This window comes from Lithobates pipiens, unplaced genomic scaffold, assembly GCF_037356315.1.
Source record: "Lithobates pipiens isolate NorthernLeopardFrog02 unplaced genomic scaffold, aLitPip1_a1.2 Scaffold_8, whole genome shotgun sequence".
Taxonomy (NCBI): domain Eukaryota; kingdom Metazoa; phylum Chordata; class Amphibia; order Anura; family Ranidae; genus Lithobates; species Lithobates pipiens.
Window position 1 is genome coordinate 54,009,395 of NW_027507903.1, and position 25,801 is coordinate 54,035,195.

At 43.1% G+C, this 25,801-nt stretch overlaps 1 protein-coding gene across 1 annotated transcript; it reads right to left on the bottom strand.

Moving 5' to 3' along the window:
* Positions 1–13,735: 13,735 nt before the first annotated feature.
* LOC143963957 (olfactory receptor 2G3-like) lies at positions 13,736–16,552 on the bottom strand. Its single transcript, XM_077473682.1, has one exon. The coding sequence runs from the start codon at positions 16,180–16,182 to the stop codon at positions 15,241–15,243; it is 942 nt and encodes a 313-aa protein (XP_077329808.1). The 5' UTR covers positions 16,183–16,552; the 3' UTR covers positions 13,736–15,240.
* Between the last annotated feature and the right edge of the window lie 9,249 nt (positions 16,553–25,801).

Sequence of the window (25,801 nt, forward strand, 5' to 3'; positions counted from 1 at the left end):
GTGGACCCAAAAGAACAGGGTTCAGGGTTTTACTCAAATCTCTTCACCGTTCCGAAGCCAAATGGAAGTGTCAGACCTATCCTAGATCTGAAGGATCTGAACCGTTTTTTACGCATCCGGTCCTTCCGAATGCAGTCAATCCGCACTGTGGTCCCTCCCTGCAAGGAGGAGAGTTTATGGCATCAATAGACATCAAGGATGCATATCTCCATGTTCCGATTTTTCCCGCACACCAAAAATTTCTAAGGTTCGCGGTAGAGCGGCTCCATTTTCAATTTGTGGCCTTGCCGTTCGGGCTCGCTACGGCTCCTCGAGTCTTCACAAAGATTCTGGACCTGGCGAACCTAAGAGCTCAGGGTATAGCCGTCATGGCTTATCTAGACGATTTGCTTCTCATGGAGAAAACAGTAGCGTTCCTGAACCGCAGCGTCACCAGAACGCTAGAACACCTGGAACGCCAAGGTTGGATCATAAACCTAGAAAAGTCGTCCCTACAGCCTGCCACCAGGTTGGAATACCTGGGTATGATCATCGACACCGCTCAGGGTAAGGTGTTTCTTCCAAGGCCAAAGGCCTTGGCCATTGGGGATCTGGTGCGCCTAATTCTGGGCAGGAGATCTTCCCCCATTCGATTGTGCATGAGACTGTTAGGGAAAATGGTCGCCTCCTTCGAGGCCATCCCATTCGCCCAGTTCCACTCAAGGCCTCTGCAAAGATGCATCCTTGCGGCTTGGAACAGGAAGCCCCAATCCTTGGATCTTCCTATCCCCAGGGACACGCAGGAGTCTCATCTGGTGGTTACACGCCAAGAATTTGCTGAAGGGCAAAACCTTTCTTCCTCTTCCATGGAAGATTATCACGACAGATGCCAGCCTGACAGGCTGGGGAGCAGTGTTGGAGGAGACGTGCTCGCAGGGGAAATGGTCTGCGATCGAGAAGCTATTGCCCATAAATGTCCTGGAGATCCGGGCAGTTTATATGGCTCTCATAAAGTGGTCTTACAGACTACGAGGTCTCCCTGTTCGGGTTCAGTCCGACAATGCCACAGCAGTGGCTTATATCAATCACCAGGACGGTACCAGGAGTCTGGTGGCCCAAAAAGAGGTGAATCGCATACTTGTCTGGGCTAAAAAGCATGTTCCATGTCTTTCTGCAGTCTTCATTCCAGGAGAGGAAAATTGGCAGGCGGATTTTCTGAGCCACCAGCAGTTGTGCCCAGGAGAATGGGCTCTGCACCCCGACGTGTTTTGGGAACATATGTCACAGGTGGGGTACTCCAGACGTAGATCTGTTTGCATCCAGGTTCAACAGGAAACTGGACAATTTTGTGTCAAGGACAAGAGATACACTTGCTCAGGGGTCAGATGCTCTGACAATTCCCTGGGATCAGTACAATCTGATCTATGCCTTCCCCCCCAGCCCGCTTCTGTCGCGGTTCCTGGGAAGAGTCAAGAGGGAGACAAAATCGGTCCTTTTGGTGGCCCCGGCTTGGCCCAGGTGACCGTGGTACGCAGAGATCATGAAGTTGGCAGTAGGCAGGCCATGGATCCTCCCTCTCCGGCCAGATCTTCTCTGGTCCAATTTACCATCCTGCTTTACGCAGTCTGAATTTGACGATTTGGCTGCTGAGACCCACATTCTGAGAGACCGTAGCCTTTTGGGGCCAGTCCTTTCTACTCTGGTCAATGCCAGAAAGCCGGCCTCCAGGCTTATTTATTACAAAATCTGGAGGGCATACGTTTCCTGGTGTGAACTCAGGAAATGGCATCCTAGAAAGTATGTCATTAGCAGGATCATGGCCTTTCTCCAGTCAGGCCTAGAAATGAATTTGGCCATAAGCACTATCAAGGTGCAGATTTCGGTCCTGTCAGTGTTTTTTCAGAAGCCACTTGCATCGTATTCCTTGGTGCGGGCTTTCATCCAGGGGGCCATGCGGATAAGACCGCCAGTCAAACCTCCGGTATGCCCATGGGATCTGAATTTGGTTCTCTCGGCTTTGCAGGGGCAACCATTTGAACCTTTGCATCTGGCTTCATTAGCTCTCCTGACTAAAAAATTGGTCTTCTTGGTAGCCATATCTACGGCTAGAAGAGTATCAGAGCTAGCAGCTCTTTCCAGCAAGGAGCCGTATCTAATTATTCATAAGGACCGGGTGGTCATGCGTCCCAACAGGTCCTTTCTACCTAAGGTGGTTTCGGGATTCCATTTGAATCAAGACGTAATCCTACCATCCTTTTTCCGGACCTACAGTCCGCAGAAGAAGAATCTTTGCACACTTTAGATGTGGTTAGAGCAATCAGTATATATCTTCAAGCAACTGCTCAGATAAGGAAAACTGATTGCTTGTTTATTTTGCCGGAAGGCCCTAGGAAGGGCCAGGCGGCGTCAAAATCCACTCTCTCAAGGTGGATTAGACAGGTTATTTCTCAGGCCTATAGTGTAAAGGGGAAGATTCCTCCTTTTCAAGTGAAAGCGCACTCTACTAGGGCTGTAAGTGCTTCTTGGGCAGTGCATCACCAGGCCTCCCTGGCTCGTGATGTATGATCAAGAAAATGGGATTTTTATATACAGCTTACCTGTAAAATCCTTTTCTTGAGAGTACATCACGGGACACAGCGCTCCCGCCCCTCTTGGGTTTTACGTGGTTTCTTATTGCTTTGCTACAAAACTGAGGTGCCTCCCATTTGGGAGGGGTTATATAGGGGAGGAATTCTCCTTAATTGGGGTTAACCAGTGTCCAATCATCAGAGGTGCCTATATAACCCACTATGTAATGAAGCTCCTGTGTCCCGTGATGTACTCTCAAGAAAAGGATTTTACAGGTAAGCTGTATATAAAAATCCAATTTTTACGCGCTTAGAAAGCCTGAAGGCGGTGATTGGTTTTCGGGGTCCTGTGCACAGCTAGGCTCCCAAAAAGTCACACATGTGATATCCCTGTACTCAGGAGAAGCAGCAGAATGTATTTTGGGGTGTAATTTCACATATGTCCATGGCATGTTTGAGCAATAGATCATTTAGTGACAACTTTGTGAAAAAAAAACAAAAAAACATTTTCCCGCAACTTGTGGAAAAATATAAAATATTCCATGGACTCAACATGCCTATCAGCAAATAGCTTTGGGTGTCTACTTTCCAAAATTGGGTCATTTGGGGGGTTTTGTGCTATCTTGGCATTGTATGGCCTTCATAACTGTGATAAGTAGTGAGGAGTGAAATCAAAAATTTACACCCTTAGAAATGCTGAAGGCGTTGATTGGTTTTTGGGCCTTGTACGGGGATAGGCTCCCAAAAAGTCCCACACATGGGGTACTCCGTACTCAGGAGAAGCAGCAGAATGTATTTTGGGGTGTAATTCCACATATAACCATGCCATGTGTGAGCAATATATCATTTAGTTACAACTTTGTGTAATTTTTTTTTTTGTAATTTCTCAATCACTTTTGACAAAAAAAGAAAATATTCAATGGGCTCAACATGCCTCTCAGTAATTTCCTTTGGGTGTCTACTTTCCAGAATGGGGTCATTTGGGTGTGGTGGGGGGGGGGGGTTTGTACTGCCCTACCATTTTAGCACCTCAAGAAATGAGATAGGTAGTCATAAACTAAAAGCTGCGTAAATTCCAGAAAATGTACCTTAGTTTGTAGACGCTATAACTTTTGCACAAACCAATAAATATACGCTTATTGACATTTTTTTGCTGAAGTGGTTAATACACATAGTTTTATTACCATAATTGCGCACACACTCTATAACAAATAAGCATTTTTTGCCCTTCTCCTTCTTCTCTCTCTCTCTTCTTCTTAGACTTTAGAAGCTTTTTGCCTCAGCGTTGATAATCTTGGGTCTGGTCGGACGTCTGACTTTGATTTTGGGCCTGAAGAAACCCCTTCCCCCTTATTGGCTCCATTCAATCTGGTTTACCTCTGGCAGCGGATCTTCTCCCTTCTCTTTTTAAATAGATGCAGTACTGGTGATTCTCAGGAAATATATGGTTAGAATTTATACCACATTATTCTAATATGTTTACTGCAAAGTCTTCCTATATATGTTGTATGATGAATGCTTACTGCTTCTTTGTTCTCTATTCAATTGTAGACAACCAATTATTGAACCACTCTTCCCTGAGGAAGAGGTTTTATTGCTACTAACAGCTCTGCTTACTGGACAGAGTCAAGTGGTTGTTTGTAGATTTATGTTTCCTTTTGATATTTCACTTATAATATATATGCATCCAATATATGCATCCAAAGTTATATTCTCAATTTTAACTTTTCTAATACAAACATATTTTCAACATACTCTGATTGTAAAGGAGTTTTCTGCCTTCCAAAGTCCCATAGAGGAAATCGTTCTATCTTAGATTTTAAGGGGAACTCCACGCCAAAATTAAAAAAAAACATTGGCATGCCCCCCCCCCCCAAAATCCATACCAGGCCCTTAGGATCTGGCATAGATTTTAAGGGGAACTCCACTCCAAAATGAAAAAAAAATTGGCATGCCCCCCCCCCAAATCCATACCAGATCCTTATCCGAGCAAGCAGCCTGGCAGGCCAGGAAAGGGGGGGGGGGACAAGCGAGCGCCCCTCTCCTGAACCATACCAGGCCACTTGCCCTCAACATGGGGAGGGTGCTTTGGGGTGCCTCTACAAAGCACCTTGTCCCCATGTTGATAGGGATAAGTGTCTTGTCCTGACAACCCAGGACAGTGTGTTGTCAGGGTCTGCGGGCAGGGGGCTTATCAGAATCTGGAACCCCCCCCCCCCATGTGAATGGGTATTGGGTGCATTGCACCCCTACCCATTCACCAAAAAAGTGTCAAAAAAGTAAAAACCACAAGAGACAGTTTTTGACAAATCCTTTATTAAAAAAGTGTCCCCCAATGTACACTGGTGTACTGGTGCACACTCAGTACATGCTGGCTGGGGTTATATCTTCTAGCAAACCTGGGAAGGTCCTGGCACTCAAAGCCTGGCAAAGGAAAGTCTGGATTGATTCACTATGGTGGGTTGCCCTGTGATCCCTACAGAACTATCTGCTAGGTAACTGTAAGCTGGCCATACACCAGTAGCATTTTATTTGAATGTATGTATGGAATTTCAGAAAAAAATCCCTCCTCAGAACATTCCATTTTGCTATCATCGAGTCTATTAACCACTTTCAGACCGGACCATTTTGCTGGTAAATGACCAGAGGTCTTTTTACAATTTGGCACTGCGCTGCTTTAACTGGTAATTGCGCGGTCATGCAATGTTGTACCCAAACAAAATTTGCGTCCTTTTCTTCCCACAAATAGAGCTTTCTTTTGATGGTATTTGATTGCCTCTGCGATTTTTATTTTTTGCGATATAAATGGAAAAAGACCGCAAATTTTGAAAAAAAATGATATTTTCTACTTTTTGTTATTAGAAAAATCCAATAAATTCAATTTTAGTCATACATTTAGGCCAAAATGTATTCAGCCACATGTCTTTGGTAAAAAAAAAGTCAATAACTGTATATTTATTGGTTTGCGCAAAAGTTGTCACATCTACAAACTAAGGTACGTTTTCTGGAATTTACGCAGCTTTTAGTTTACGACTGCCTATCTCAGTTCTTGAGGTGCTAAAATGGCAGGGCAGTACAAAACCCCCCCAAATGACCCAATTTTGGAAAGTAGACCCCCTAAGGAAATTGATAAGTGGCATGTTGAGCCCATCGAATATTTTATTTTTTTGCCTCAAGCGATTGAATAATGACAAAAAAATAATTTTTTTTTTTTTTTTACACAAAGTTGTCACTAAATGATATATTGCTCACACATGCTATGGGCATATGTGAAATGACACCCCAAAATAAATTCTGCTGCTTCTCCTGAGTACGGGGATACCACACGTGTGGGATTTTTTGGGAGCCTAGCCGCGTACGGGGCCCCGAAAGCCAAGAACCGCCTTCAGGTTTTCTAAGGGCGTAAATATTTGACTTCACTCCTCACTACCTATTACAGTTTTGAAGGCCATAAAATGCCAAGATGGCACAAAACCCCCACAAATGACCCCATTTTAGAAAGTAGACACCCCAAGCTATTTGCTGAGAGGCATTTTGAGTCCATGGAATATTTTATATTTTGCCACAAGTTGCGGGAAAATTACAAACTTTAATTTTTTTTTATTTTTTTTTCACAAAGTTGTCACTAAATGATATATTGCTCACACATGCTATGGGCATATGTGAAATGACACCCCAAAATAAATTCTGCTGCTTCTCCTGAGTACGGGGATACCACATATGTTGGACTTTTTGGGAGCCTAGCCACGTACGGGGCCCCGAAAACCAAGAACCGCCTTCAGGTTTTCTAAGGGCGTAAATATTTGACTTCACTCCTCACTACCTATTACAGTTTTGAAGGCCATAAAATGCCAAGATGGCACAAAACCCCCACAAATGACCCCATTTTAGAAAGTAGACACCCCAAGCTATTTGCTGAGAGGCATGTTGAGTCCATGGAATATTTTATATTTTGCCACAAGTTGCGGGAAAATTACAAACTTTTTTTTTTTTTTTTTTTTTTTTTCACAAAGTTGTCACTAAATGATATATTGCTCACGCATGCCATGGGCATATGTGAAATGACACCCCAAAATAAATTCTGCTGCTTCTCTTGAGTACGGGGATACCACATATGTGGGACTTTTTGGGAGCCTAGCCGCGTACGGGGCCCCGAAAACCAAGCACCGCCTTCAGGCTTTCTAAGGGCGTTACAGTTTTGAAGGCCATAAAATGCCAAGATGGCACAACCCCCCCCCAAATGACCCCATTTTGGAAAGTAGACACCCCTAAATTTAGGGGTACACTAGTGAGACTAGGTAATAAATGGCGGGTGCCCTGAAACTATAAAAAAAATAACTAACCAACCAGCGTCACCTGTAACAGTTATATGGTGATCACTGGTGAAAGGGTTAACTAGGGGGCAATCAGGGGGCTTTATGCGGTAGTATATGGGGGTCCCTGGCGCTATAAAAAGCTGCGGCGAACCTAAATACCTACCTGCCTAACTAGCGTCACCTGTGACACTAATACAGTGATCAGAAAAACGATCGCTTATTAGGCTGGGTTCACACTGGAGCGATGTGGGAACGCCACGAATGCGCGGCGGGTTCCCGCATCACATGCCTCCCGGCGGCAGTTCACACTGCCCTATGCGAACTGCTGGGAGTGTCAGTGAAATGTTAATGACACCCCCAGATCAGTTCGCATATCGCAGTGCGATCTGCAAACTCGGATCGCATGGTGTGAACACCCATGCGATCCGATTCTGCTGCGGACCAAAAAAAGGGTCCCGTGCGAGTTTGCGGCGGGTGCGGCGGGTGCGACACGAATTCAGCCATACTATCTGTATGGCTGAACTCGAATCGCACAGAGATCGGATGTGATTTGCACTGCAGTGCGGTGCGAATCACATCCGTTCTCATAAACCGCTGCAATGTGAACCCAGCCTTAGTGACACTGGCGACGGGGGGTGATCACGGGGTTAAACCTTTATTGGGGGGTTAGAGGGGTACCTTAGAACTAAAGGAGGCTAACCCTAACTGCCCTAACAGTTATTACAGTCACAAATGACACCCGCCGGGTGATCAGGGGGTTAAACCTTTATTAGGTAATAAATGGCGGGTGCCCTGAAACTATAAAAAAATAACTAACCAACCAGCGTCACCTGTAACAGTTATATGGTGATCACTGGTGAAAGGGTTAACTAGGGGGCAATCAGGGGGCTTTATGCGGTAGTATATGGGGGTCCCTGGCGCTATAAAAAGTTGCGGCGAACCTAAATACCTACCTGCCTAACTAGCGTCACCTGTGACACTAATACAGCGATCAGAAAAATGATCGCTTATTAGGCTGGGTTCACACTGGAGCGATGCGGGAACGCCACGAATCCGCGGCGGGTTCCCGCATCGCATGCCTCCCGGCGGCAGTTCACACTGCCCTATGCGAACTGCTGGGAGTGTCAGTGAAATAATGACACCCCCAGATCAGTTCGCATATCGCAGTGCGATCTGCAAACTCGGATCGCATGGTGTGAACACCCATGCGATCCGATTCTGCTGCGGACCAAAAAAAGGGTCCCGTGCGAGTTTGCGGCGGGTGCGGCGGGTGCGACACGAATTCAGCCATACTATCTGTATGGCTGAACTCGAATCGCACAGAGATCGGATGTGATTTGCACTGCAGTGCGGTGCGAATCACATCCGTTCTCAAACCGCTGCAATGTGAACCCAGCCTTAGTGACACTGGCGACGGGGGGTGATCACGGGGTTAAACCTTTATTGGGGGGCTTAGGGGAGTACATTAGAACTAAAGGGGGCTAACCCTAACTGCCCTAACAGTTATTACAGTCACAAATGACACCAATGCAAAAAAAAAAAAAAAAGCAATTGGTGTCACTGTGACTGGGGGGGCAGGGGTAATTGGGGGGGTGATCGGGGGGTAAAGGGGGGGTGTGAGTGTGCCTGGCATGTTCTACTGTATGTGTGGTGTGTTGGTGCAACTCACCGAACCTCTCTCCTCGGTGCCGGAACGAAAAATACCGACACGGAGGAGAGAATACATCACTTCCTCTCCTGTGTTTACATTACAGGAGAGGAAGTGATGTCACGGAGGATTTCCATTCGTCGAGAGCGATCGCGAGGGGGTGGCCATGAATGAATGGCCGCCCCCTCATCCCGGATCGCTCTCGAAGGAATGCCGACCGCCGCAGGCACCGGGGGGGGGGGCCCGATCGGGCCCCCCACCCGCGGGCAGGCAGGGACTTATATATACGCCCATATGCCTGCCCGTGCCATTCTGCCGACGTATATCGTCGTGCGGCGGTCGGCAAGTGGTTAATTGTGTTCAAAAGCTCTTAAAATGTCTTACTCCTACTTGAATTTAATCTCAGACATATTAAACAGGTTACTTTTGTGTCTAGTGCGTGTGCACTACAATATGTACAATTTTTCCCAAACAAAAAACACATTTACCTTTTGTTTTGTTTGAGAAAAATTGTCCACCCTGCTCTTTTGAACTTTCTCATCATTACAGCTGAAAACGATTATTGGTTTGACCCAACTAACCATTAGAAAATCAAACAAATGTTCTGAAAATGTAAAATTTTCAAATCAAATTCTACTGGTGCATTGCCAGCATTAAAGCCCAATTAATCCTTTTGAATTTATTACTGCAAGGCTGCATAGACAGTAATAAAAAAGTTATTTGTTTCTTTTTTTATGTACTTCACAAAGCAGTAAGGGTTAAATACAATGTGCTACAGCATACTGTATATGCAACCTGACTGCATTAGAGTCATACATGTAAAAGTTTTAACTGGGCTTTTAATTCCCAGGCAGCTTTCATAACTGATGATATTTTTGCCAATGTGACAACTTTGTAACGATGATTTCTGGGTATCTCCAGATTGATAGATAGATAAGGAACATAAGCCACATAATTGTGAAAACTTTTATTAAGAGAAATCGTTTTGGTTTATATTGATCTAATGCAGTGGTTCTCATCCTTACTAGTGCCATGACCCCTTGCTAAAATTTTCCAAGTTGTGGGGACCCCTAACAGTAAAATTAATTTTGTAGCGTAGGTTGTCAGCACCCAAGGCAAGACAAGTAAATTGCACCCCTAACCCATGGACATTTAGCGCTCCCTGAGTTCCTTTCACTCACACAGTATTGAAACCCCTTATGGTACATTTTAGGATGACACTCTTTCTCTTTGTTCTCCTTTCTTTCCCCTTTATCTCTTTCTATCCTAATTTCTTGTCCCCCCCCCCATCCCTCTCTCTAGCCGTCTTTCTTATTCTTTCTCTTCCTTTTTCTTTGTTCCTCCCCCTCTTTTCCTCTCCCTTCCATGTATTCTCTGTTTTTATTCCTTCAATACTCCTTGGGGGGGGGGGGGGGGGATGAGTGGCAGTTCTGGGGAGAGTTCTGATCAGCCAACTTAGGTGCTCTTGTTCGAGGTCAACTGCCGATCTGAGAACTGTAGTGGGGACTTTTAATGGCAACTTAATGTCTTATAGTAGTGACATCTATGCCGAGATCAGGAGATAGGGTCTCCTCCAGCCCCTCTCACTTCACATTCCTCACCAATCAGCTGGTCTCTAGTTTCTGCCCCCCAGCCATGCCGTGAACTGAATGGGCAGCTGCGAAGAGACTGAGTGGACAGCTGCGGGCTCCAGGAACAGTCCGGCTGGGTGGCCGCAAAAAAGATTGGGAGAGCAGTGAATGACCCCAGGGTGAGAACCACTGATCTAATGGATCCACGTTATAGATCATTAGGCTAGTCTCTTCTAGGTCCCCTTAAAGAGCAATAATACCACACACAGAATATCCTCTATATAGTCTTTTATAGGGCTTTCATCTCATTATAGGGTGTGGAAATTTCTAGGAGCTGTTATCTTCAGATTAGAGTCCTCTCATTTAAATCCATAACTATGACCAATAGCTCTTGGTTGTCCTGTCAAACAGAGATCATCCTCATCATCCTCTGGGTGATCCCCCTCAGTGTCCTCACCCCACCATAAGGCATAGCCATATCAAGAAGCTGTGATTTCCATGATAAAGCCTATTTCCATGATTTCCATGATATAACTATAGCACTCCCAGTATGTTTACATTACCCCCCATCCCCCATTACTTCAGTCATTTCACAACCTGTCCATCCATGGCAGCAATGCCTGAAAAGGTAGTTTGAAATGTGGATGAGTCACTGCTTTTTCACAATTCTTTAAATTGATAGAACAATTGTTATCACTGAGGGGTACAACCTTAATTTAGTGGGTGGAAAACTTCAGCTAATTCCCTGTTGCTCATTTCTGAAATGCCAAAGGTTAGTAAGAAAAAAGGTGTGTTTTGTTCCTCCTTGTCAGTTTATAGGCATTAGAAAAAGCTGATAGGACAGATATTTTCAGTGACCTGAGAGAAATCTCATTTCAATACTTCTTATCTTGCAAGTTAAGGGTCTCCAAACTTTCCAAATAAAATGCCAGTTTACTGAAAGGGCCAGTGCTTACAGTACAATCTTGCAGCACCCAAAATCCGTATTAAAGGGAAGTGGGAATAGAACCCAAGATTGTTAGAACAAGTGTATCATTGAAATGAAAGCATAAACAATAGGACATTACACTTAGTAAAAACCGACAACGTTGTTATGAAAAGCCCAGGCTGGCAATCGGCATAGGGCATGTGTAGGCACACACACCGAAATGTTTCACCCTCTTGTGATGTGAATTTCTTCAGGGTGAGAATTTATTTGTCTGTGATGATGAATGCCTTTTTAATACTCACATCACAAGTGGGCGAAACATTTTGGCGTGTGTACCTACGCATGCCCTCTGCCGATAGACAGCCCAGGCTTTTAGTAACAACATTGTCAGTTTTTACCATGTGTAATGTCCTATTGTTTATGCTTTAATTTCAATGATACACTTTTTCTAACAATTGTTCTAATAAAGATATATCAGGTTAAACCGCAATTTGTTCCTTTTCCTTCATTGAAGGCAAAAACACCTATTTCCTTTTCCCTTTTATTTTGACTGCCTCTCCTGTCTTGATAAGGAACTCCACCTGCAGGAAGTGCTTCCTGTCCAGGTTGCCTCTGTCATTTCATCCTTTGATAAAGTGATTCAAACCAAATTGCTATAGAAGTCCTACTTCACACCTTGATTGCTTCCTAGATTGCATAGAATACCCTCCGCTTTTTGTTCCCGGTGTGGCATGGCTGATGTCACGTTCTTTCATTTAACGTGGGAATGTCCACCAATTCGAAAGTTCTGGTTGGAGGTCACGGCCATTATTAGCTCCATAACTCAGATACCTAATATATGTAATCCCCTGCGATGCCTATTAGGATATATTGATGATAAAGGACTGTCTAAAAATGTACAAACCTTTATACATACAGTTCTGTTTTATGCCAAAAAATCTATAACCATGCATTGGAAATCTCAATCCACACCAACTATAGCCTTTTGGCTCACTACTGTTAACCATCTGCCCACTCTATGGGAATAATAGTGCCCCATTGTTGGTGCAGTGGAAGGAATAATGCCCCATCCTTGGCATCAGTGGAAGGGATAGGGCTCCTTCATTGACCACTGTTGGTGTGAGTAGGAGCAATGGTGCCTTGTATCAGTGGAAAGAATAGTGTTGCAAGGGCCAGATAAAGGCAAGCATAGGCCTCAGTTGACTCCTGTTCTAAGTTAATAGCCAGTACTGTATGTCCCTATAAAGTGTCTGACAAAAGTGCTTTAACCACTTGCTTACTGGGCACTTAAACCCCCCTCAGTCCCAGACCAATTTTCAGCTTTCAGCGCTGATGCACTTTGAATGACAATTGCGCGGGCATACAACACTGTACCCAAATGAAATTTTTATCATTTTTTTCCCACAAATAGAGCTTTCTTTTGGTGGTATTTAGTTACAGCTCGGAGTTTTATTTTTTGCTAAACAAACAAAAAAAGATGCAAAAAAAATAAAAAAATAAATCATGTTTTAATAGTTTGTTCTGAAATTTTGCAAACGGGTCATTTTTCTCCTTCATTGAAGTGCTCTGATTAGGCGGCACTGATAGGCTGCATTGGTGGGCACTGATGGGCTGCATTGGTGGGCACTGATAGGCTGCATTGGTGGGCACTGATAGGCTGCACTGGTGGGCACTGATAGGCATAGTTAAGGCGGCACTAATAGGCACAGATAAGGCGGCACCGATAGGCACAGATAAGGCGGCACAGATAAGATGGGCACAGATAAGATGACACGGAAGGGTGGCACGGATGGGTGGCACGGATGGGTACCACTGATAGATGGGACTGATGGGCACTGATAGGTGGCACTGATAGGTGGCTCTGATAGGTGGCACTGCTGGGCACTGATGGGCGGCACTGCTGGGCACTGATGGGCGGCACTGGGGTGCAGCACCTTTGAGGCAGATTGTGGGCACTGTGGGTGGCACTGTGGGTGGCACTGCTGGGTGGCACTGTGGGTGGCACTGCTGGGTGGCACTGTGGGCACTGCTGGGTGGCACTGTGGGCACTGCTGGGTGGCACTGACGGGGGGCACTAACTTTTATTAAATTGGCACTGCAGGGGGCAGGTGGGCACTGGCAGGGGGCAGGTGAGCGCTTACATTACTGGCCGTGATCGGGACTGATGTTTTTTTTTTCTCCTCGCGCTGTCAGCGCGAGGAGGAATAATAGCCGATTACCGGCTCCGTTCTATCACTTCTATCATTGGCTGACAGCTGATCACGTGATAAGGGGTCGGGATCGACCCCTTGCACGGATCGGTGATCAGGCGAGTCTCATGGACTCGCCGATCACAGAGCGCGCCGCGCACGGCCCTCAGGGGGCGCGCAGGCCGCTCGTACACGGGACGACGTCAATAGACGTAGTCCCGGAAAAGTAGGTCCGCGCTAATGCCGTCATTTGGCAATAGCGCGGATCCCAAGTGGTTAAACAAAGGATGGGCATGTAAGGACAGAGAGATCTACCTGTGTGAACAATCAAAAGCTTTTAGATGTTAATGCCTTCATACAAGATTAGGGAAGAGCATGTTATTTTTTTTTATACCTTCTAACTACTGCAGACAACCCAACTGACAAAATGTTATGACAGTAAAGCTCTTCCATTTTGAAAAAAGATATATATATATATATATATATATATATATATATATATATATATATACTGTATATACACTATATTGGCAAAAGTATTGGGACACCTGCCTTTACACACACACATTAACTTTAATGGTATCTCAATCTTTTTAGTCTGTAGGGTTCAATATTGAGTTGGCCCAACCTTTGCAGCTATAACAGCTTCAACTCTTCTGGGAAGGCTGTCCACAATGTTTAGGAGTGTGTCTATGGGAATGTTTGACCATTCTTCCAGAAGCACATTTGTGAGGTCAGGCACTGATGTTGGATGAAAAGGCCTGGCTTGCAGTCTCCACTCGAATTCATCCCACAGGAGTTCTATTGGGTTGAGGTCAGGACTCTGTGCAGGCCAGTCATGTTCCTTCACACCAAACTCACTCATCCATGTCTTTATTAACCTTGTTTTGTGCACTGGTGCGCAGTCATGTTGGAACAGGAAGGGGCCATCCACAAACTGTTACCACAAAGTTGGGCGCATGAAATAGTCCAAAATGTCTTGGTATGCTGATGCCTTAACATTATTGTAAAGGTTCGTTTTGAAATTTAAAAAAAAGGAACATGTCTATAATTGCCTCCTCTGTGCAGTGATTTTGTATAGTGGCCCCAATCCTCCTCTTCTGGGGTCCCCTGCAGTGCTCCTGGCCCCTCCTCCTCTGGCATGCCCCTGTAGTGTGGGGCACTCTTGCGGGCACACTCTCGGGTCCCGCTGATATGTCCATTGACATTGAATAATGCATTAAGGTGAGAAACCCTGAGGGTTTACAACCCCTTTAAATGTTCCCTTCACTGGGACTTAGGGGCCAAGCCCAACCCCTGAAAGACAACCCCACACCATAATCCCCCTTCCACCAAACTTTACACTTGGCACAATGCAGTCAGGCAAGTACCGTTCTCCTGGCAACCGCCAAACCCAGACATGTCCATCGGATTGCCAGACAGAGAAGCGTGATTGGTCACTCCGGAGAATACGTCCCAACTGCTCTAGAGTCCAGTGGCAGCGTGCTTTACACCACTGCATCTGACACTTTGCATTGCACTTGGTGATATAAGGCTTGGATGCACCTGCTTGGCCATGGAAAGCTAATCCATTAAGCTCTCTATACACTGTTGTTGTGCTAATCTGAAGGTAACATGAAGTTTAGAGGTCTGTAGCTTTTGACTCTGCGGACAGTTGCCAACTTCTGCGCACTTTGAGCTTCAGCATGCACTGACCCCACTTTGCTTTCTTACGTGGCCTATGACTTTGTGGCTGACTTGCTGTTGTTCCCAGTTGCTTCCACTTTTTTTTATAATATCCCTAACAGTTGACCGTGGAATATTAAGTAGCAAGAAAATTTCATGGATGGACTTATTGCACATTCCACACACAAACTCACTGAGCTCCTGAGAGCAACCCATTCTTTCACAAATGCTTGTAGAAGCAATCTGTGTGTGTTGGTGCTTGATTTTATACACCTGTGGCCATAGAGGTAATTGGAACATCTGAATGCAATGATTTGGAGGGGTGTCCCAATACTTTTGGGAATATATACAGTATATATTTACTGTGCCTATTGTTATTATGGCACATGTCTTTTTCGCGTAATCTCTAGCAATACCCCTTTAACATCTTTGTTTCTCAAAGTGTAGATGAGAGGGTTGAGCATTGGAGTCACAACGCTATAGAACAAGGTAGCCATTTTGTCCTGATTGGCCACATGAATGTCTCCTGGTCTCATGTATATAAAAATGATTGTACCATAGAATAAGGTGACTACAGTTATGTGAGAGGCACACGTGGAAAAAGCCTTCTTCCGTCCCACTGATGTATTGATCTTAAGAATACTGTTGATAATGTAGCCATAAGTAATAAGAATAAGGAAAAATGGGCCCATTACCACCAACATAGCACAGAAGAAAATGATGGTCTTGTTAAGGGAAGCATCTGTGCAGGATAGCTCTAGTACAGATGGTACTTCACAGAAGAAATGGTTAATGACATTTGGGCCACAGAATGATAGTCGCAATGCAAACAATGTGTGTATTAATGAGTTTATAAGGCCTCCAATCCAACAGCCACTTGCCATTTTATTGCATAAGCTTGAATGCATAATGGTGGTATAGTGTAAAGGGCTGCATATAGCCACATAGCGATCATAAGCCATTGTTAAGAGAAGGTAGCATTCTGAACCTCCTAAACAGAGGTGTATAAACAGTTGTGTGAAACAACCATGAAATGATATACTTTTCTTCAGTGACAAAAAGTTATTGAGCATTTTAGGAACTATACTGGAGGTGTACCATATGTCCAAAAATGATAAGTTACTCAAGAAGAAATACATGGGTGTATGGAGCCGGGGGCTTATCCTGCTGATAAAAATAATAAGGACATTACCTATAAGTGATATAACATAACTGATAAGAAATATCACAAATAAAACAATCTGCATCTCCGGGTTTCTGGTCAACCCCAGAAGAATGAATTCCTCAACTTCTGTGTAGTTCCACGTAATCATTCCCATAAAGAATATCTGGAGATAGAATTATGTTGTGAAATATCATGATGAAGTTTATTAATAAAGAGTACTATAGCTCATTGACTTCACACGTCTGACAACCTTCCAAGAACTTGGAAATCCAAAAAGTTGGACTTTTTTTCTTTGAGATCCCAGATCTGACTTCTTTTATGATAGTTAAAAATCTAATTATACATCAAGCAGAAGTGTCACCTGACCTCTACTGTAGAAGATGGATGTGGGTACAGTCTTGGTGGGTCGGATCTCTAGTCCAGTGTTTCTCAACTCCAGTCCTCAAGGCACCCCAACAGTTCATGTTTTCAGGATTTCCCTCAGATGAAATGGCTGTGGTAATTACTGAAGCAGTAAAACTGATCAAGTCACCTGTGGAAAATAATGGAAAGCCTGAAAACTTGACCTGTTGGGGCTCCTTGAGGACTGGAGTTGAGATACACTGCTCTAGTCTCTTGGATTTCCATGTTATAGAAAACCTGGCAGGTGAAAATCCAGCACACTATTGAACTATTAGAACACGATATGGCCCCTTGTTGTCACCAAACCTAGTGTCCCCATTGCGAGATTTCCCATCTCTTACTTTTATCGGTACAACTTGAAATTTGGAATTTTCTTTACTTTCACTTTCAACAATAACAGTAAACATGACAAATACAGAGAACGTGCATCTCCCTAATGGGGACACAGAGCAATACAAACCAGACAGGTTTTCTAATCCCTCTCCGCTCTATCCAAAGTTAAAATAATGGCTAATGAGTGAATTTATTAAAAAAATTACCAGAGAGATTGCATTTGCAGCATTTATTTGTGCATGTGTTTTATACCTTCATCATCCTCTACTATAATATACTATACAGTGGTGTGAAAAAGTGTTTGCCCCCTTCCTCATTTCCTGTTCCTTTGCATGTTTGTCACACTTAAGTGTTTCGGAACATCAAACCAATTTAAACAATAGTCATGGACAACACAAGTAAACACAAAATGCAATTTGTAAATGAAGGTGTTTATTATTAAAGGTGAAAAAAAATCCAAACCATCATGGCCCTGTGTGAAAAAGTGATTGCCCCCTAAACCTAATAACTGGTTGGGCCACCCTTAGCAGCAACAACTGCAACCAAGCGTTTGCGATAACATGCAATGAGGCTTTTACAGCGTCCTGGAGGAATTTTGGCCCACTCATCTTTGCAGAATTGTCCTAATTCAGTTACATTAGAGGGTTTTCGAGCATGAACGGCCTTTTTAAGGTCATACCACAACATCTCAATAGGATTCAGGTCAGGACTTTGGCTAGGCCACTCCAAAGTCTTCATTTTGTTTTTCTTCAGCCATTCGGTGGTGGACTTGCTGGTGTGTTTAGGATCATTGTCCTGCTGCAGAACCCAAGTTCGTTTCAGCTTGAGTACACGAACAGATGGTCGGACATTCTCCTTCAGGATCTCTTGGTAGACAGCAGAATTCATAGTTCCTTTTATCACGGCAAGTCTTCCAGGTCCTGAAGCAGCAAAACAGCCCCAGACCATCACACTACCACCACCATATTTTACTGTTGGTATAATGTTCTTTTTATGAAATGCAGTGTTCCTTCTATGCCAGATATACTTGGACACACACCTTCCAAAGAGTTCCACTTTTGTCTCATCGGTCCACAGAATGTTGTCCCAAAAGTCTTGGGGATCATCAAGATGTGTTGTGGAGAAATTGAGACGAGCTTTGATGTTCTTTTTGCTCAGCAGTGGTTTTCTCCTTGGAACTCTGCCATGCAGGCCATTTTTGCCCAGTCTTTTCCTGATGGTGGAGGCATGAACGCTGACCTTAACTGAGGCAAGTGAGGCCTGCAGTTCCTTGGACGTTGTTGTGGGGTCTTTTGTGACCTCTTGGATGAGTCGTCGCTGCGCTCTTGGGGTAATTTTGGGCGGCCGGCCACTCCTGGGAAGGTTCACCACTGTTCCATGTCTTCGCCATTTGTGGATAATGGCTCTCACTGTGGTTCGCTGGATTCCCAAAGCTTTGGAAATGGCTTTATAACCCTTTCCAGACTGATAGATCTCAATTACGTTCTTTCTCAATTGTTTCTGAATTTCTTTGGGTCTCGGCATGATGTGTAGCTTTTAAGGATCTTCTGGTGGACCTTACTGTGTCAAGCAGCTCCTATTTAAGTGATGCCTTGATTGTGAACAGGTGTGGCAATAATCAGGCCTGGGTGTGGCTAGAGAAATTGAACTCAGGTGTGGACAACCACAGTTATAGTATGTTTTAACAAGGGGGGCAATCACTTTTTCACACAGGGCCATGATGGTTTGGATTTTTTTTCACCTTTAATAATAAACACCTTCATTTACAAATTGCATTTTGTGTTTACTTGTGTTGTCCTTGACTATTGTTTAAATTGGTTTGATGTTCCGAAACACTTAAGTGTGACAAACATGCAAAGGAACAGGAAATGATGAAGGGGGCAAACACTTTTTCACAGCACTGTATATGGCTATGTAACAAGTGCAGAGAGTTCTTTGCTCACTTCTGACAGCTGACAGAAATTCAGACAGCCTGCCAAGTTTATCTAAACATCAGAGATAAAGAGAAACATTGTAACATTTCGTTCTTAGATCAAATGAATGAACTGCGGTCTGTAAATTAAGTCAGTTTAACCACTTAAGGATTAAAACTTTTTCTAACACTTGTTACTTACAAGTTAAAATCTGTATTTTTTGCTAGAAAATTACTTGGAACCCACAAAACATTATATATTTTTGTTTTAGCAGAGACCCTAGAGAATAAAATGGCAGCTATTGCAATATTTAATGTCGCACTGTATGCAATTTTTTGGAAAAAAATACACTTTAATAATTAAAAAAAAAACACTAAACAGTAAAGTTAGCCTAATGTTGTGTATAATGTGAAAGATGATGTTACGCCGAGAATCGTAATCTTTATTCTAAGCAAAAAAATTGTGATCCTCTTTTTGGCTGGATTCACACCTATGCATTTTTAGTGCTTTTTGCATTTTGCAGATTTGCACTACAGTCCATTTAACATGGTTTCCTAAGGAACATGTTCTGTAGTGCAAATCTGCAAAATGCAAAAAGCACTAAAAATGCATAGGTGTGAATCCAGCCTTTAGCCAGAATCGTGCAGTTCTACAATCCATTGATACAGTGTGTGACTCTTCATTAATACTAAGGCTGGATTCACACTTATGCATTTTTAGTGCTAATGCAAAAAGCACTAAAACTGCATAGGTGTGAATCAAGCCTTACACCTCTTCTAGACTATTCCTCCTAGCTCCTTATCTGATGACATATTTCTTCTCCACCAGACTAAGTAAATCTGGGGATGTCATATAACTTCGCCCCAGAACAATCCAACCACCTCACCACCGTCATTTCCCTATATGGCATACGGGAGGTGGTTAAGCAAGACATTGCATTAGCTATATTCCCAATACAATCTCTTTCATGCATAAAATGTCACCTAAACAAACCCATGCTCTCGCATAGCAACATCATAATTGTTGGTGCCAAAATATAGTATGCCAGGAACTTGTTATATCAAACAGGGTGGATGAAAATAAATATATATATTTTTTTTATTTAAATCAGATTTTTTGGGGATTTTTATTAAACTCATTTTAATAAAATGCTTTTGGAGTAAAAATCTAAAGATAGTTTTCTATTTTTAGATACATTAATAATTTAGTTTATTTAGCATGAAATTAAGCTTAGTTGTTTATTCTGCAATATTACATTTTTTGGTAAACTCATTCAATTAATCCACGCTCTGCAAGCTAAGATGACATGCACTGCATTGATGCATTCACACAATTTCACAGTAGCCATGAGATATAACAAAGTTCAGGAATATTCCTTTATCTCATTGTTTTGCAAATCTATGTACACTATAAACTGTATGATTGAATCGGTTCTGATATCGCTGTTTTACTAACCTGACAGCTTATGATTCTAAATAGGAAACCTTAATTTTGTTTGCAAATATTAAAGATTCAAACTACCAGCAAGAACGAGTCCTTAGTTGCAATACCAATACCAGCACCCAAGCTGATGGCCAAATCGACTTCGGGGGCCGACATTGCAGGTTCCATGGACAGGTAAGTGTCCTTATATTAAAAGTCAGCAGCTACATTAATTGTAGCTGCTGACTTTAATATATATATTTTTTTTCAGAGGCTGGAACTCCGATTTAGCATATATAGAGCACATGGCTTACCTGATATCCCTCCTAACACAGAAAATATTTTATACATTTTATATACATTGTGTTTGTCTCCAAGGTATAGAATTCAGAGACCATATATAGATTCTATGTCTACATGATACAGCTTGTAACACTTTATTAATCCCTGATGAATACTCTTGTGCTGCTAATTAACCTTTTTTACCCATGGGAGATAATATCTCAAAACACTAATGAGAAAGAAGACTTCCCTGGTGTAACTGGAGCTTTAGGCAAATTTATTTATTTATTTTTTAATGGAGATGAGTATATGCCTCTCTCAAGTTCTAAACAATGTGCCCCGACGGGGGTGATTTCCTCTCACTGCAACTATTTATTTATATGTTTATTTATTTTATTTATTAACTGAGAATGCAATTGACAAACATAAGGTCACAACATTTGTTGTACAAAGCATTTTATTAGCATTTTGAAGTTTTATACAGCAAACTGTTTCTCAGTGATACAGAACATAGAGATGTATACATGCACCAATTAGAGAGGAACAGCAAAACAAAATTAAATAATGAACTAGACATGTGCAGAATGGAAAAATGTATTTTGTTTCGGATAGATTCATTATGTTACTAATTTCATTGATTCGTTTCGGAATTCTTTTTGTTTCGTTTAGGTTAACTTTGTTTACTTTATTAATTTTCTAACGAATTCCACATTTTCGGAATGATTTGAATTTGGATCGGTTGAAAAATGATCGGCCAATTTGAATGCTGTGTGAAGAATAGCTGGCTGTTAACCACTTAGCAACCGGCCCATAGCCGAATGACGGCTACAACAGGGCGGTTGCTTAACTCTGGGAGGACGTACTATGACGTCCTCCCAGAATTCCGCTCTCACGTGCCCCCCGGGGCGCGCACCTGAGAACCTCCTCTGGACCCGGCGCATCATGGATCACAGTGAATGGCCGCTGATCGCTGCCGTTAACCACGTGATCGCTCGGTCAAATGACGGAACGATCACATGTAAACAAACCGGCATGATTTCTGGTTCCTTCCTCCCCTCTCCATCCAGTATGAGCGGAGAGGGGAGAGATCAGTGGTAGCATCGCTGTGGGCTGCATGTGTAGTGCCCACAGTGCTGCTCAGTGAGAGATCCATCCAGCCATCCATGCTCACCCATCCATACTCTGCATACTCAGCCATACCCATCCATACTCTGCATGCCCAGCCATACTCTGCATACCCAGCCATACCCATCCATACTCTGCATACCCAGCCATACTCTGCATATCCAGCCATACCCAGCCATAATCTGCATACCCTGCCATACTCTGCATACCCATCCATACTCTGCATGCTCTGCATACCCATCCATACTCTGCATGCTCTGCATACCCATCCATACTCTGCATGCTCTGCATACTCATCCATACTCTGCATACAAAGCCATACTCTGCATACCTATCCATACTCTGCATGCTCTGCATACCCATCCATACTCTGCATATCCAGCCATACTCTGCATACCCAGCCATACCCATCCATAGTCTGCATTCCCATCCATACTCTGCATACCCATCCATACTCTGCATGCTCTGCATACCCATCCATACTCTGCATACCCATCCATACTCTGCATATCCATCCATACTTTGCATATCCATCCATACTCTGCATACCCACCCATACTCTGCATGCTCTGCATACCCATCCATAATCTGCATACCCAGCCATACCCATCCATACTCTGCATACCCAGCCATACTCTGCATACACATCCATACTCTGCATACCCAGCCATACTCTGCATACTCTGCATACCCATCCATACTCTGCATACCCATCCATCCATACTCTGCATATCCATCATCCATACTCTGCATACCCATCCGTGATTACCCATCCATACTCAGTATACTCATCCATCCATTCTCATCCATACTCAGCATACTCATCCATCTATCCATCCTCAGCAATACTAATCCATTCATCCATCCATGCTCAGCCATCCCATCCACCCCCATCCATAATTAGCTGTACCCAGCCATACTCAGCCGTAGCCAGCCATACTCAGCCATACTCAGCCATACGCAGCCATACACAGCTATACCCAGCTGGACCCAGCCATACCCAGCTGTACTCAGCCATACTCAGCCATACTCAATTGTACTCATTCATACCCAGCCGTACCAGCCATACTCAATCGTACTCAGTCATACCCAGCCAGACCCAGCCATACCCAGCCTTCCTCAGCCATACCCAGCCATGCTCACTCGTGCTCAGTCATACCCAGCCATACTCATTCATGCTCAGCCATCCACGGCTCATCCATCCCCATTCATGTTCATCCATGCCACATCCATGCCACTACAGTGCCTCACAAAAGTATAATAGGTAGTCAAATTAGATTTGAAACTTATGTCCCTAGAACACCTGATGGTGCTCCCTGCATATTGGTTCTCTGTATGTGGCCACGCTGTAGAAAAGTCTCACACAGGTGGTATCGCCATACTCAGGAGGAGTAGAAGAATCTATTTTGTGGTGTAATTTTTGGTATGTACCTGTTATGTGTTAGAAATATTGTGTAAATGGACAACGTTGTGTAAAAAAAAAAATGCGTTCTCATTTTCTTTACACATTTTCCAAAAACTTGTAGAAAAAAATGACATGTTCAAAAGACTCAATATGCCTCATAGATTATACATTGGGTTGTTTTCTTTCCAAAATTGGGTCATTTTTGGGGCGTTTCCATTGTTCTGGTTCTCCAGGGCCTTCAAAAATGTAAGAGGTAGTCAAGAAATTATATGTGTAATTTATGCTCCAAGAACGCCTGATGGGGCTCCCTGCATGTTGGGCCTCTGTATGTGGCCACGCTGTGGAAAAGTCTCACACATGTGGTATCGCCATACTCAGGAGGAGTAGAAGAATCTATTTTGGGGTGTAATTTTTGGAATATACCTGTTATGTGTTAGAAATATTGTGTAAATGGACAACGTTTTGTAATAAAAAAGTGTTCTCATTTTCTTTACACCACCATCACAGGAGTACAGAGAAAATAGGGCACCACCATATGAATATAATGGACCAAGAGAAAGAAGTCCGAGACGAGAGTATAGATTTGGTGAGAGAAAAGGCCCCCAAAATGGAAACCAATACCAAAGAGAACGGAGTCCGATACCAACCTATAATTACTACGCACCATTAATGAATCAAGAAGAAGAAGAAAGATATGATAGAGAATATCCCACACAATATAGGAGCCAAGAATACAATAGGTATTTTTTTGACAGAGGCAGGGAAAATCATCCACCATGGAATCAAGAAGAAATGAGGGACCGAAGAAGAAGTCAAGAAAGAGAGGACGATGATCAGGCAAGGGAGAGCAAAAGAAAAAGAGAGTAAAAGAAGAGGGGATCCTGAATCTTAGTGGCCAAGTTCTTACACATGAAGAAATAGGGACCTACATAAAGGTCTAAAATATGCTCCTATAAAAAACCTTGATAAATTTGAAACATACATTGGTATTCAGAAATTCATTAGGAAATTGAACATTAAAAAATATACAATGGGGAACTCGTACAGACATAAACCACTGGAAAGTGAAAAAGATAACATACTTCATAGCACATTGAGGAATAGATCTATCTTCAATCCACAAATAAAGGATAACAAGCATATTGAAGTTTTTAAAAAAGTGGTTACAGAAGAAATAAAGAATTTAAAAATAAGGAGGAAAGAGGAACCGAATAACCTGAAGAGTGGCATTCAGAAATTGACAAAAAGGAAGGATTTGGTCATCCGACCAGCAGATAAAGGAGGCTCAATCGTGATCCTCCCGAAGGAACAATATTGTGAAGAAATGAACAACATGCTTAAAGATGGAGAAACATATAATAAACTATTGTGGAATCCTATGTTCAAATGCAGAAAAGCATTGGAAAAAGTGGTGCATCTTGACTTGAAGAAAAACATATTAAATAAAAAGGAAGCAAGATATCTAGTACCTGATTCATGCCGCACGCCAATCATCTATTCACTTCCAAAAGTACATAAAGACAAGACTAGTCTGCCCTTCAGGCCAATTGTAAATGGAATAGATTCTCTAACCTCAAGAATGGGCCAATACATAGATTTCTTTCTACAGCCAGTTGTCCAAAGGACTGAAGCATATTTGAGAGACACAAAACAAATGCTTCAGATTATAGAGAACATCCCTGAAGAAGAAGGCCCTTGGATTCTGGCTACCTCAGACCTATATCCTCATTATGTACAGTAATAATTCATAATCAAGCGTGTGAAGCCACCAAATGGAGCTTGAGGACATACACCAAATTGCCATGTATGCAAAGAAAATTTATTATAAAACGTCTAGATTTCTGCTTAAAAAATAATTATTTTTGGTATGAGAAAAACTATTACCACCAACAAACCGTGGTAGCAATGGGAGCAAAATTTGCCCCGAGTGTCGCAGGCCTATTTATGGCCGAGTGGTAAGAAGAGATGGTGTTCAGCAATAGACTCAAGGAATTGGCAATATACAGAAGGTATATAGATGATATTTTTATTTTGTGGAAAGATGATTTTGATCAGCTTATTCTATTCTTATGCCGCGTACACACGAGCGGACTGTATGGCGTACTTAGTCCGTCATACAATCCGACGGACAGTCTGTCATACTTTCGACTGAACGGACTTGACCACACACGGATGCACAAACAGTCCGTCGAAAGCTTGCGCGATGACGTGTACAGCATGTACGACGGGACTAGAAATAGGAAGTCCAATACACAGCAAAGCACCCTTCCGCCGTGTAAATCCTTTCTGAGCATGCGCCATTCTTAGTCCGTCGAACTAGCCTACTGACGAGCGGATTGTCCGCTGAAACCAAAGTACGACGGACAGAATTTCGAAAAATCAGAAATGCTTAGTACGCCAGACTGCACGCTGAAAAAGTCCGCTGAAGCCCACACACGAGCGGACTGTCCGCTGAAATGTGTTTCGACGGACTAAGTACGCCATACAGTCCGCCCGTGTGTACACGGCATTAGAAAGACTAAATATGAATGAAAAGAACATAAAACTATCTTGGGAAATAAGTAAGGAAACTGTAACGTTCCTAGATTTAGAAATTCTTCAAGAAGGATCTAAACTCAAAATACAAACGCACTTTAAAAATGTGGATAGGAATAGCTATCTCCCAATCGAAAGATGCCACCATAAGAACTGGACGCTCCAGATGACGTCTGAATGACGAAACGCGTAGGGCGTGGCCAGGCAGCGTACACCTTTAGCTCAGACGGCGAGGAAGCCGAGCGGGACATTTAAAAACCTAACAGCATAACAAACGAAATTGCATTTGATCGCTTGTGAGTAGTTTTAGTTTATTTAAACTAAATTTACATTTTTAAAACGTACTACACTATGGA

What these genes read in the sequence shown, in the direction of transcription:
- LOC143963957 (XM_077473682.1), bottom strand. Translation starts at nt 16,182, where the DNA reads ATGGGAATGATTACGTGGAACTACACAGAAGTTGAGGAATTCATTCTT.